Source organism: Pygoscelis adeliae, unplaced genomic scaffold, assembly GCF_000699105.1.
Source record: "Pygoscelis adeliae isolate BGI_AS28 unplaced genomic scaffold, ASM69910v1 Scaffold513, whole genome shotgun sequence".
NCBI classification, from domain to species: Eukaryota; Metazoa; Chordata; class Aves; order Sphenisciformes; family Spheniscidae; genus Pygoscelis; species Pygoscelis adeliae.
This window is the reverse complement of record NW_008824591.1, coordinates 2,341,548-2,353,795: the sequence shown is the minus strand read 5'-3', so window position 1 is coordinate 2,353,795 and position 12,248 is coordinate 2,341,548. Positions and strand designations below refer to the sequence as shown.

Below are 12,248 nucleotides of genomic sequence, written 5' to 3'. Positions count from 1 at the left end.
CGAGTTGTGTCAGAGTCCAGGACATGCCACTTACAATTCAAGTCCTTACACAGACGTGGGATGCGCAGAGTGGAATAAAGGAATGTGACTCTTTGGTGAATATCCTGGTTATCATACTAAAAATGTATTTTAATAAATTAAATTCATATCTTGTCTAGTCCTTAACACTGCGTTAAATTACTCTCCTGCAGTTGCCTGGCTGATATTTAATGTTTTGGCTATTAAATATCCCACCACCCCTGTCTTCCCTGTGGAAGGCTTAAAATCCTTAACATCTTATACAAAAATAGAAAGTATGGAGACAAATTGCTCTATATATTAATCCAGGACTGAATGCCTTCAGCAGTGTGGATTCTGCTCTATTTACAATTTTAAGGAACTTGCTACTTTAGGCAAGTCACGAGGACTTTCTCAGCAGCTGGAAGGTTGGACAAAGGACATGGAGTGATTAGGGAAGGAAGACGAAGTGCGTTCCTTGTGTCACCACACAGTCACAGACAGCGTGTTCATTCTCAGTTCCTGATGGCTCTTGGAGAAGCTGCAGGGCTGGGACTACGGGAGCAACACTGGTGACAAAGATGGCAAGTACAGGAGGGAGTTCGAGGTGCCTACGGATGGATGACATCTCACCATGCAATGCCCTGAGAAATTCATGCAACCCTGGGCTGAGGCTGGTGGCACGCCTGCCTTTGGCAACACGGTGTACGCACACTTACAGTGCTTGGAGGGGCTCACGCACACAGGATTCAGCCTGGCAGCTCGGAATGAAGGGGTGAAAAGGCTTCCCTAGCTAAGACGGTTCTAGCTAGACTCCACAACAGCCAAATATCTATCAGGGAGAGTGGCCAGAGGAAGAGTCATGAGCTAGCATGCTGCCAGGCACAAACAGAAACACTGAGCAGAGCCCCAGCAAGGCTCACCACTTCTCCCAGGACTTCCATTGTAAGAGGACAGCTCTGGAAGTAACGGTGTGGAAATCCCCCACCCAGGACATTACAGTCTTAGGTGCATGTTCATAAAACTCTGCTCTGACTTCCAGCGCAGCACAAAATACTCGTGCTCCCCTACCGCCAGGAGAGCACAGACAGCATGCACAGGAACACAGCCACAAGCTTTGCTTCCTCCCTGACGCAGATCATCTCTCTCTTTTGAGACGCAATTCTTACCTCGTTTTGCTGTCTGTTCAAACCCTGATTCCCCTCCAGCCAAACTTCCCTGTGTGCTCTGCCTGCCTTGCCACTAGAGAGGCAGAGAAGCCAGTGCCCTGCTGCTGCAGCACACTGACTCTTTGGTAGAACAGACCAAAGGCCAGCTGGAGGCTGAAAAGGCTAAAGCACTAAGCATTCATGAGTTTCAATTGTTCAGAATTAAAAGCTAATCGTTTCTAGGAAATCTGTTTGCATTTATGCTGGCCACTGCTGGGTTCCCTACTCATATTCCTAGCATTTGGCTGACAGTGGAGAGGACAAGAATGAACCCATCAAACTCCCACGTGCTCCTGATTGTGCTATTTTGCCGTAAGATGCTCCTGGTCCAGACAGCAGTTGCACAAAATTGGAATGGAAGAATTACAGCTAGAATATTTATCTTTGTCTCCTGTGGGAGACACCTTTATGAGAGATCTTTGCCTACCCAAAGCCTATCTACACAGGGCTTGCTTCCCACTGTCTGGTGGCACTAATGAGAACATTTTCCTTGTTACCAGAAACGATGCAAGTCATCACTGATGGAAACGCTCTGCCCATGGTACCTTTCTGCTGTGGTGTAAGCAGCCCAATAGCCAAGGGTATTAGAACAACTAGGATCAGCAGGAGAAATTGGAATTTAAAAATCAGTCCTGAAAAGGTCAGCATTGAAGGATACAGGTGAATTGCTCTGAAGTGCATCTTTTTCCTATTTTCTTACTCTCTTTTCAGAGTTTTTATATATACAGAATATATTAAACATGCTGGTGATAACTCAGTCTCTCTTTCAGGCACTATCATTGGACACAGCGGTCATTTTACTCATAGCCGCCTTCTTGCTATTGCAGCTCCACCAATGTTACCCTGGATTCCCCTTATAACCGGAGGTTTCTTCTAGATCTCAAAAAGAGATTGATATATCAAAACCAAATTCAATTACAAAATATAATAATATCCTCTTCTTGGAAGTGAAGCTGCCCCATATTCCAGACTGTGGCAGGATTTTTATGTCCTCAAAATGTTTTTAATAAGTTCTACTTAAAATACATCTGAGTCCCAATCTGCCTGTTCGGCACGTTGTAATGCTCTCAGTTGAAGATCTGCTCCCCGTCAATTCCTTGTGGGCTCTGCCAAAGGGCTCTTCTCAGTTGTCTTCTGCAGACTTGAACATGAGAATGGCGTTGTAGATCTTCAGGGCAGGACCCAGCTTGATACTGAGTATTTTAACTATGTCGCTCTGGTTCAGGAGCAGGAAGGCCTCACCATCTATCTGCTAGAGGTTGGAAACACAACATAAGATGAAGATTACCATCAAAGGATAGGCAGGATTCTCACTTCTGGTCGTTCAGTGAAACAACATACTTAGATCTGAGGAATGAAAGTACAAACACAGCTCTGAAGACTGAAGCCATGTATTTCTCCCTAGTTCTGGCACCCACACCCCTGTGAGGTGTCCAGGCATGCTGCCCTTTCCAAGGGTCTCAGGCCTCATCCTGCAGCTCTTTTTCTAGAAATACAGAAGCCTTAGTGTGGGCAAGGCTTATGGAGAGACCATAAGGAGGATGCTGGTTCATTAGACTTTATATTCACTATAATTGCGCTAAAAAGCCAACAACTGTCAAAAATCCTACAGCCTATTCACAAACTGTGGCCAGAAATTAGATCAGGAAATCCAGAATGCAAGTCTTCAGGAGGCAGCTATCCAAGAATTACACTGATTCTAATAATCTACGATGATTAGAAACATAAAATCACCATTTCCTAGTGCATTCATTACATACTGTCATTGCATAGACTCTTCGACTCCTGTTAAGCTGTTCAAGGTAAAATTTAAAGCCAAACACGCTTTTTTCCTGCTTTTTTTGGTCAGCTCTGCTAAAAACCTTACAGATGAGAAAAATTCCTGAGACGTGAACATCTGGCTACTCTCATGACTAGTACGTACTATGCCTATAGACAAGAAGTCTCTGTTTAAAGGAGAAACAGTAGGCTGTTGCGAAATCATTTTCAATGACACTAAATGGGCTTGCTTAGCACATGGTAAGAGAGATCTTATGCTATGTTAAACAAGGCATAGTAAAGACATGCAATTTGTCTGGACTTATATACGCACTCTCCTAATCCATCAGCAAGGAGATATTCGATGAGATTCAAAGTAAGCAAGTGAAAAACATACTACCTTGTGAAAATACAGGATGCCCTAGGTAGCAGCAAGTGAAATCGTAACATATTATTTTAAGAAGAGGTTAAAAATTTACTTAGGTTTGCAAGAACATCCACAGAGACAACACAAATATAATTAATATAAACCCCAAATGCTGCAGGGAAGAAGCCAAAGATTAATGGACACAGACAAACAATATGTGTCTCCCTAAGTTATTCCATTAAAGTCCATTTACAGGGACTGACAGCATCTCGTCCTCTCACTTGATGTTCACCAGTGCAGCAGACAACATTGGACACTCAACTCACCCATAATAATTCTTCTATTTCTGTAGTCTTCCTAACTAGAACTTTTTTGGACGTCAGTGACTGGTCGAAGAGGATACATTGAATAAACTTGGACAAACATAATATTAAAGCAAAGAGCTGGGAGCCAGGAGATTGAGTTTCCCCTTCTCTAACCACACAAGAGACTGTTAGCAAGTTACTCAACCTCCCAGTATGTACACTGGAAATGACAGCAGTGTTCCCAGTCCACAGATGGCCACCCAACGTCCCCGAATCTTATTTGCAAGCTGCCTAGAGTCTACACTACTGCAATGAACATGTTAAAAATAGCTTGAAGCAAATGGACTGCTGCTTAAATTAAATAAAAGAGTCAGGAGTAGCAGAAAACTGCTGGAAAACAGCCCTACGTTTCAAAATGTTTTTGAGTCCAGTATTATTACTATGCTTCATTTTCACTGCATTGCCTCAAAGATGCTTATTTTAAACAGACCTTCCCTGAACTGGACCTAGAAACAAGCACAATACCAGTGCCTGTGCTTTATTATTCATTTCTTTGTTCCATCTTATTTGGATGGTTTTTAAAATTCTGTGCACAATTTGTTCTCTTCGCTCCTAATGTAAGCAGCAACTTATCCCTCTCCCCCCGCCAAGAGAAGTCTGCAAGGAATTTATTTATCCTAAATGGTGAGCACTCAAAGGCCTGATTACAGCTAATGGACAATGTGAGTGGAGCTCAGCAGTCCCGTCACTCACACCTGAATTCTGGCCAAAGCCAAACTGCTAAAAGGGTTTTAATTTCAAACTGACAATTTGGTTTGAGCATAAACCTGAAAAACAACCCAAGCCCCTCTCATTTGGCATAGGGAATCATACTTTGAGGCTGTAGAAAGTAAGGTATTAAAATAGAACGTGGCTATCTGCTCTCTGAACCAGAAAGCAATCACTGTGTTCAGGACCCATTTAAATTACAGCTAGAAGAAATAAAATACATTGTGAATGGTTGGATTCATTAGGAGATTTGCTAGTTACATCTTACCTACCAAACTCTCATCTCTGAATACACCGTCACTAGAAATCAGGATGCGCCTTTTACACTCAGCTACACTGAAAGATTGGTTCATTTGAATAAATTTCATTATTCCCTCTATATTCAGTTAAAGAGTATTCCACTGTATTGTTACATTGTGAATAGTGCTTTCTGCAAGCCTCCATTTCTTTTGCTTTGTATTTTGTGTGTGTGCATGTTTTTTAAAACAAGGGAAAACAAAATACAGATACATAAATCCCATAAAATGCACTACGGCCTGATTCATCCTGACAGGAAGCCAGCTCTGGGGAGCAGTCATCTATTACGAACCTGCCCTTTACAGTCGCTACAATGTGCAATGCTCTTCCTCAGTACAGAGGGTGCGCTCAGCGCCGCACCGAACAGAGAAAGTACAACCTCTTCCCTCAAGCTCTTACAATCAAAGCAGTAGACCTGTGATGATGGAAGGGGAGGTATGTCTGTGCAAATTTATCAGGGGCTCATAAAGAATCTCCAAGTGGTACCTGCAATGTAACTGGAAGCCAAAGCACTCAACAGAGCCCAAGTGTCTATGATCCATGCAAAGAAGTGTGCTAAGAAAGAGGACCACCATATCCTGCGCTAGCTGCGGTTTCTCAGAAGCCACGGTGAACGCACCACAAACAGGGAACAAAGTCCAGCCCAGCAAGTGGCAGCAAAGACAGGACACACTGCACGCAGGAGATGCTCTGACTTCCCAACCACTGCTTGTTCAAGGAAAGCTTCCCCTCCTGCTCTCACCTCAGCCCATGGCAGAAGCCAGCGATTCCTGGGAAACCCTACGACTGCCAGCCTCACCAAGAGAAGCAGGCATATGTGCTCGTTAGAGGAAGCAGATGAGATCTTCATTGCACCATTCCAACAGGACATCTTTATAACGATGCCAAACCCACTGCACAATAGTCCAAGACAGGATGTTAAGCATAAGCTCAGTGACTGGAACTGCAGGGGAAATTTAAAGCAGCAGAATGCAATTAGCAATGCTGGAATTCAGCTTGATGCTGAAGCTGCCTCCTAAATGCCACAGGCTCTTTAATGACAAGTCTGAGCATGTCCATGCTCTCTGCACTGTAACTCCAGAGTAGCAGGGGTACAAAACCACCTTGCTGCCATCAGACCCGCCAGTGGCACAGCACAGGATTTGGGCAGACTTGACTTACCTCTTCCCTGAAAACAGATGCTTGTTCTTTGCAACCAGGTAAACGCTGGATGAAGCTTACCACCTGGAATTACATTTGGGAAAAGAGAAATACGGACAATTAAAATGGGATACCATCAAGAAAAGAGGTCATATTTCTGTATATGAGTTCCATATGCAAGAATTTTAAAAAATTTAACACTTACAACTCTCCCATTAAATAGAGGGTATATATGAAAAACATTACTGGGTTGTTGCTGCAACACCCCTGCAAAGCATACTCTGGTTACCTATAATACTTTCCATATTGCCTTTTGTCCATTTATCTTTCTGTAAAAGTCCAGTTTCTCCATTGCTCAAAAGGATCTTTATAAAATATCAAAATATTTTTACAGACTAAAAGCCGTATAAGGCTAGTCTATTTTAAACCCATCCACAACTTCACTTTCTCTACAGTGCTGCTGGAAAGTAACATTGAAAAGAAAAAAGGATTTAGACAGTTTCCCATGATGACATGCCTTTAAGAGACAAGATAAACCAACGGAATGAGCACTGCTGGTTTACCAACATACAGAAGGCAGAAGAACTGGGAAGGAAAGGAGTTTTGGTTTTATTTAATCCGTGGTGGGAGCACAGGATCCATGGAACCAACAGGATTAAACAAGTAAAAGTTAATTTTACATTTCGCATTAGGGAAAACCTTTCGAAGCAGGAAATGTGTTAACATTTGGAATAATCTCCCTGGAGACATGCAAGCAGCCCTTGGATTACATTATATAACACTAAGTAGTGCGAGGAGCAGTCCTGAACGCAGTGGAGGATGACTTAATAGGTATTGTCTTCTCCAGCTGTAGCTTCACTGGTTCATAGAAGATTTGTATATTGAGGCATAATCAGATCAAACATCTCATGCTAATTGGATGCTCCCTTGCAGGAAGAGCTCTGTTTCACGAGGCATATTCATTTGAGTTATTACAGATGTGACATTTCTCCCATGAACACAAACAGACAAACAGTTAGGAGGGGTCACTGTCAAATACAAGCTTCCCTTTAACTCACGACTGTCAGACTCTCTCCTAAATCGTGTCACTGCATCTCCAGCTGATCCCACCACTTGACTAACATTCATTCCCTTCCCCCAGTTCTGACCACGCAGGAAGGGAGCTGTCAGCGTGCCCTCCGGTTTTGCTCTACCCTGGCAGAAGCCGATTTTTGGTGAACAGCTCTGACTCCTGTTGTTTCTGTTATGTAATCTAAAAGCAGAGCATCCCTCTCATGTTTCGCCCTTATCTTCTGCTAGTAGGGACAGCTCCATTTTAAAGGGAACCCCCTAAAATCCACATCTCCATCAGGCAGTGTCTCCAAATTTTCTTCTGTAGAAGTGCAAACTCCTGTTATAAACAAATAAAATACTACTTTCCCTTTGAACCCCGCCCCGACACCCCCTTATAATTAAAACACAAATGAAAATCCTTCTGCAGGGTCTGGTAAATTCCAGAATTTAAGAGACAGTTGGACCCCTGGGGGCAAGATGGTAAGTGCTTTTTAGTGCCTATGGTATTGAGAGGCTGGTAGAAATCTCCAGGGAATGATCTAAGCTCGCCTTGCTCCTGTGTCCTTCCCTGCACAATTGCTGCTGGCTATTGTCACGGACACTGAGTGACGAGCCTTTGATCTGTCCCAGAAGTCATTTGTACTTACGCTGCAAGCACTCTGCGCCACAGGAGTGGCCTTTTAAACAAACAGGAGTCCTGGAGTTTACCAGAAATGAGGAAAAGAGAGGGAAGGAGGATACAGGAGAAGAATACAGGAAAGAAGGTCCCCAGGATGCGGTTCTGGGGGTTCCACTGAGCTGCAGTGACCTGCCTGGCCCATCACTGCTGGGGGAAAAGAGTCCCCAAACCAAGACGTGGCAGCTGAGGGACAAGGGAGGCTCGGGTGCACGAGGCCAATACACAGTAACACCATGGGTTAGAAGAAACCAACGCAGCCCCACAACGGTGGCAATGAAGCCCTGAACCAAGGGAAAGGGTGAGGCTGGAGGGGCTCAAGATCACAGTGGGAGACGTGTCAGACAGGTTAGGAGCGCAGTGGGATCAAGCAGATCAGGGCTTTTCCTTTGAGGAGGTGAATGCCTGCCTGCCCTTCCTACTGATAACAACCTCAATGCTCACAGAACTATCTGGTGGAAGCATCTTACACTATGACTGCGTATTGGTAAAGGGAAGGGGGTTGAAAAAGAGCTTTATGTAATTCTGAGAACATCTTAGAAACTCCATGTAACCCATACGGAAGATGCTGATGCAATCCCAGATGTGCATGATATACTGAAATCAGCACAGTACTGGTATACCTCTTGGGTGAAGTTGGAAGGTAGCCTCATACAGCACCCCTTTAATATCAAGCTACAGCAGAACTGACAACGCCTCGTGAGACTACGCAGAGAGGAGCTGGGTTTAACTGGGATTTAGTAACCCACAAGCAATTAGCACAAGGACAGTCCCCCCACAAGGTATTAGCATCTGATGCAGGCTTAACTAACGAACAATACAAATCTAGCACATATTAATATTCTTCTGTGATTCAATATACTTCACTAGCTGTGCTCTGAAAACATGACAGGAAGCTTTCAATAAATAACAAAGCTGCATTAAAGTACCTACCCTTGTTGACTGTTCAGTGTTACCAAGAGTTTCTTAGCTTGAGGCCCCCTAAATACTCCTGCTGCTCTGCCATTTCAGCTGTTCTCAACCAACAGAGAATTAAAGCAACTTTTTTCTCCTTAATGTGGGTTTTATAAAATAAAAACAGTTCTTCAGTCTGAAACCAAAGGAGAATTTTACACCCCCGTTGCTCTTGTTTCAGATCAGCAGAATGGCCTCCTTTGTGCAGCAGAGTTCAAAGCACAACCCAAAGGCAAATGTTTGCCCTGTAGCAAGATGTTAGGAGCCCAAATGCCGACAGATCAGATCTACTTTGGACTCACTAAAACACAGAAAGTCCTGCTGCTTTCATCTTCCAGACCTGCGGCTACATTTCACTGCACATGCTGATCCTGCAAGTATTCATACAGAGGCCAAATTGATTCCTGTGGGAATTTGTGATGAACATAATTTGCAAAACCAGATCCTCTTTACTGAAATTCAAGACAAAACCTGTAATGAATTTAGCCAGTCCATTGTGGTGCTGCCACTCATCTTTTTAATGTGCCATTCACACTCCTATTGGCAGTCGAAACTTCATCAGCTGTTTCAGGCTGCAGCGCAGAGCACAGTCCAGTGTATTCTGGGTTTTGAATCACTATATCCAGTGTCCTGCATTCATGCTCTGTGGTCCTTGCTTACATTCATCTGTTATCAAACTAATATCCCAGTTAAATTTACCCAGCAGTTGCTTTAAAGGTCAACTGCGAAGGACAAATTTTAGTTGGCTTGTATCCCGACTCTGTTCTTCCATGAACCGGACTCCATGTTTTATCCAAAAGAAAGAGATTCTGATTTTCATGTCAGAGGATTAACTGCTTCTGCCTTTACTGTTTTTCTAAAAGACCTTTTGGAAAAATCATTAGAAGCTTTCTCAAAAGAATGATACGAACAGCAAATCTTTCAGAGGTTTTTTCCTCCTTGCTATTAATTTAATTCAAACACATTTTCATTACAAAAAAAAAAAAAAAAAAACCACCCAACAAAAAAGGACCAAGTTTTAAAACAGCCCCACTAATTGCTCTAACCCCTTCACAACTGCTGGGGTTCCCATTTTCTGTGATACTGCAATCCCACCAGACTCCTAAGCAGTCCTCCAGCATGAAGAGCAAAGTCAAGATTGGATTTGTCTGATGTAAGAGGCACTTAGGGAAAAGGCACTTTCTAAAAGTCTCTGAAGATCCTCTATGCATCATGAAGAATGGCACCTTTTTCCTGCTTTGCAAACTACCTACATCCTTGCAAGCGCAACATTACAGCACATTTCTCTTGAACTAAATGGCCTGCGATTAAGTGCCATCAGGATCCAAATTGTCACAGCTTCCCAAGTGGAGATACAAATATTATTTATGCCCAAGGCATCGAGGCAAAAACCAACTACTCAGCACACAAAAGATACCAGCTTTTTCACACGCCACCTAATTACAGGAGACATCTCAAGAGCTGGGACTGCAGAGACATATCCCCAGCTGCACAGCCACCCCTGTCAGAAATCAGGTCAGGCTGTGGGCAGTTTTGTTCCAGGGGAATCAGCCAGGGAGACGCAGGAGGAGTGGGCATGCACAGTGCAGTTTGGAATTATCTGCAATGTAAAAGTGAATCAGCAGCAAAGTCACAGGAGAGGGGGAGGGAGATCAGAGAGAAATGGAAACTGCTGTCAGAATTATGTTTCAGGCCTGAGGACTAAAAGATCAGGTGGTAAATAAAACAAAGAAAGGGAGGGAATCCTGTTCAGGGAAATAAGCCGTGGACACCAGAGGGTTAATACGGATCCTTCCCCTCCCTTATAAAGGGACTTGGGTATAACTTCTAGCTGAGTCAGCTATGGCATATGCAAAGCAAACAGAAAAGCATTGCCTAGGAAAGGAAAAAAATAAACAAGTCTTCCAATTAGCACTCCAGAAGAGGAGGGCTCTGTCATTCCCGCACCCCAAAAGAGCAGAACAGGGAACAGGTAACTCACCTCTTCCACAGTCCATTTGGCCACGTGTTTGGCCGTGAGGCCCGAGACCTCTGGCAAGAGCTTGCAGTGCTGCTCCCAGCAGAGATGGAGGCGGTGGGTCGGGTTAGAGGCCAGGGAAGGCATGAAGATGGACTGGTGGAGGGCCTGCTGGAGATCCAAATCAGGGTCTGGAAAAAGAAACGAGACAAGTCAGAGCGAGGCTTCAAGTAGGAACAATTACAACAAAGCAGGAGGAAGGGTCACACTCTGGAGGGAAAAGCAAGGCAGGGCGAGCAGACGGCCAGGCACGGCTACTGCATGGCACGCTGAGCTTTCAGGGCGTTCTTCCCACCCTCCTGAGAAGGATAAAGAAAAAAAAAAAAGATAAGATTGCCAGGCTGGAGGCTTTATCGTTAGCTTCTTCCCTGGAAAATGATGTCATGCTGCTAACAGACAAGATGTTTGCAGCTTTTTATTGACAAGGTGGAGGAGTTCTGGTAACAGCATCTTCGGCTGGAAACTAATGGCGTTGTTCCAGCTCACAGCTGTAGCCAGCCTGTGAAGAGGGCTACGCATGCCAGCTGATGGCCTGGGCTCGCCACCTCCCCGGGAGACTCCCAGGCCAGGACTGCTGCACGTTACCTCCAGACATCAACTCCCTCCTCATGTGTCAAGTGACGGAAGCTTTAAAAGTCAAGGCAAAAAAAGGAAGAAATCACCCCTCCCTAATGAGATCACTCGAGTAGTGCAGAGTCATGGTCCTACAGGGACTTGCCTGGTTATACAACAGGAAGCGAAGCAGAGCATGGAAACAAGATGGGAAATATTCCTCTGGTTTAGAGCAGTTAACGGGTGCTGTCCCCTCACCCCCAGCCCTGCCAGGCTGTGTGTAGGGTGCGCAGGCTGCCCGGCGCCATCCCGTGGCAACTGTACAAAATTCCCATTTTGTTTCTGCCTTCAGAAAGGTTCAGCATGCCCAGCACCAGCACGGCTACCGCTCGCCTCTGCTGGGTTTGCTCAGTGTTAGCACAAACGGTTGTTAGTAGGCTGGTGTGTAAGGATCTGCGGGGTGCGCCAGTTGCTACATGTAAAGCACAAAGGAAAATAGTATTATAAAGAAAAAGCAAATTTCCATGATTTGCCTGCTCCTCACCAGCTGAAGTGAAAGCAGCGCTGGAGGTAGAGCCTGATCTAGTGAAAGGTCACTCCCCTGTCCCCAGCTGTGTCACCTTACCTCGTCTCCACCTCCTAAAGGATGTGGGACAGCATCAAATACAGATCTCTATTTCTAATAATGAGACCAAAGAGGGAGGATTTAAAAAAATAAAGCCTGAATAAGAACTGCTTAGTTCAGGAGCTGATGCTCCTGGTGACAACAGGGCACAGGACACCGCTCCTGGGAGGGCTGTCACCTACTCCCCACCTGCCTCCCCAACCTCCCCGGTGGCGGGGGCAGCAGCTGGCCTTGCCCCCACCTCCCTGCTGCAGGAGGTCCTATTTGCGCCCAAGGTTTTACATACTGCCACGTCCCTGCTGGGTGGGCAATGCTTCCACCACACACTGTCTCCTTTTCTTCACTAAGCCCAAATCCTCGGGGCTAAGCATCCAAACCACAATCTAAAAAAATTGTTTTCCCTTTGAGAAGGAAGCAGTGTTCTAATAGTTTAAATATAGATGGGATGAAAGCTCTGGGTAATCGTGAAATTACAGGACAGTGGATTATTGGAGAATTTCCCTCCACTGATTTCCATCCTTCTGTTTAAAT

At 44.7% G+C, this 12,248-nt stretch overlaps 1 protein-coding gene across 1 annotated transcript in view; it reads right to left on the bottom strand.

Moving 5' to 3' along the window:
- Positions 1–2,199: 2,199 nt before the first annotated feature.
- The window catches only part of LOC103915427 (lethal(3)malignant brain tumor-like protein 3), a 31,751-nt gene continuing 21,702 nt past the window's right edge, over positions 2,200–12,248 (bottom strand). The window contains exons 17-19 of the mRNA XM_009322237.1: positions 10,505–10,671; positions 5,862–5,924; positions 2,200–2,457 (exon numbers count right to left, since the gene is read on the bottom strand). Coding sequence (XP_009320512.1) covers positions 2,329–2,457; positions 5,862–5,924; positions 10,505–10,671 — 359 coding nt within the window. The 3' untranslated portion in view covers positions 2,200–2,328. The remainder of the gene's footprint in view (positions 2,458–5,861; positions 5,925–10,504; positions 10,672–12,248) is intronic.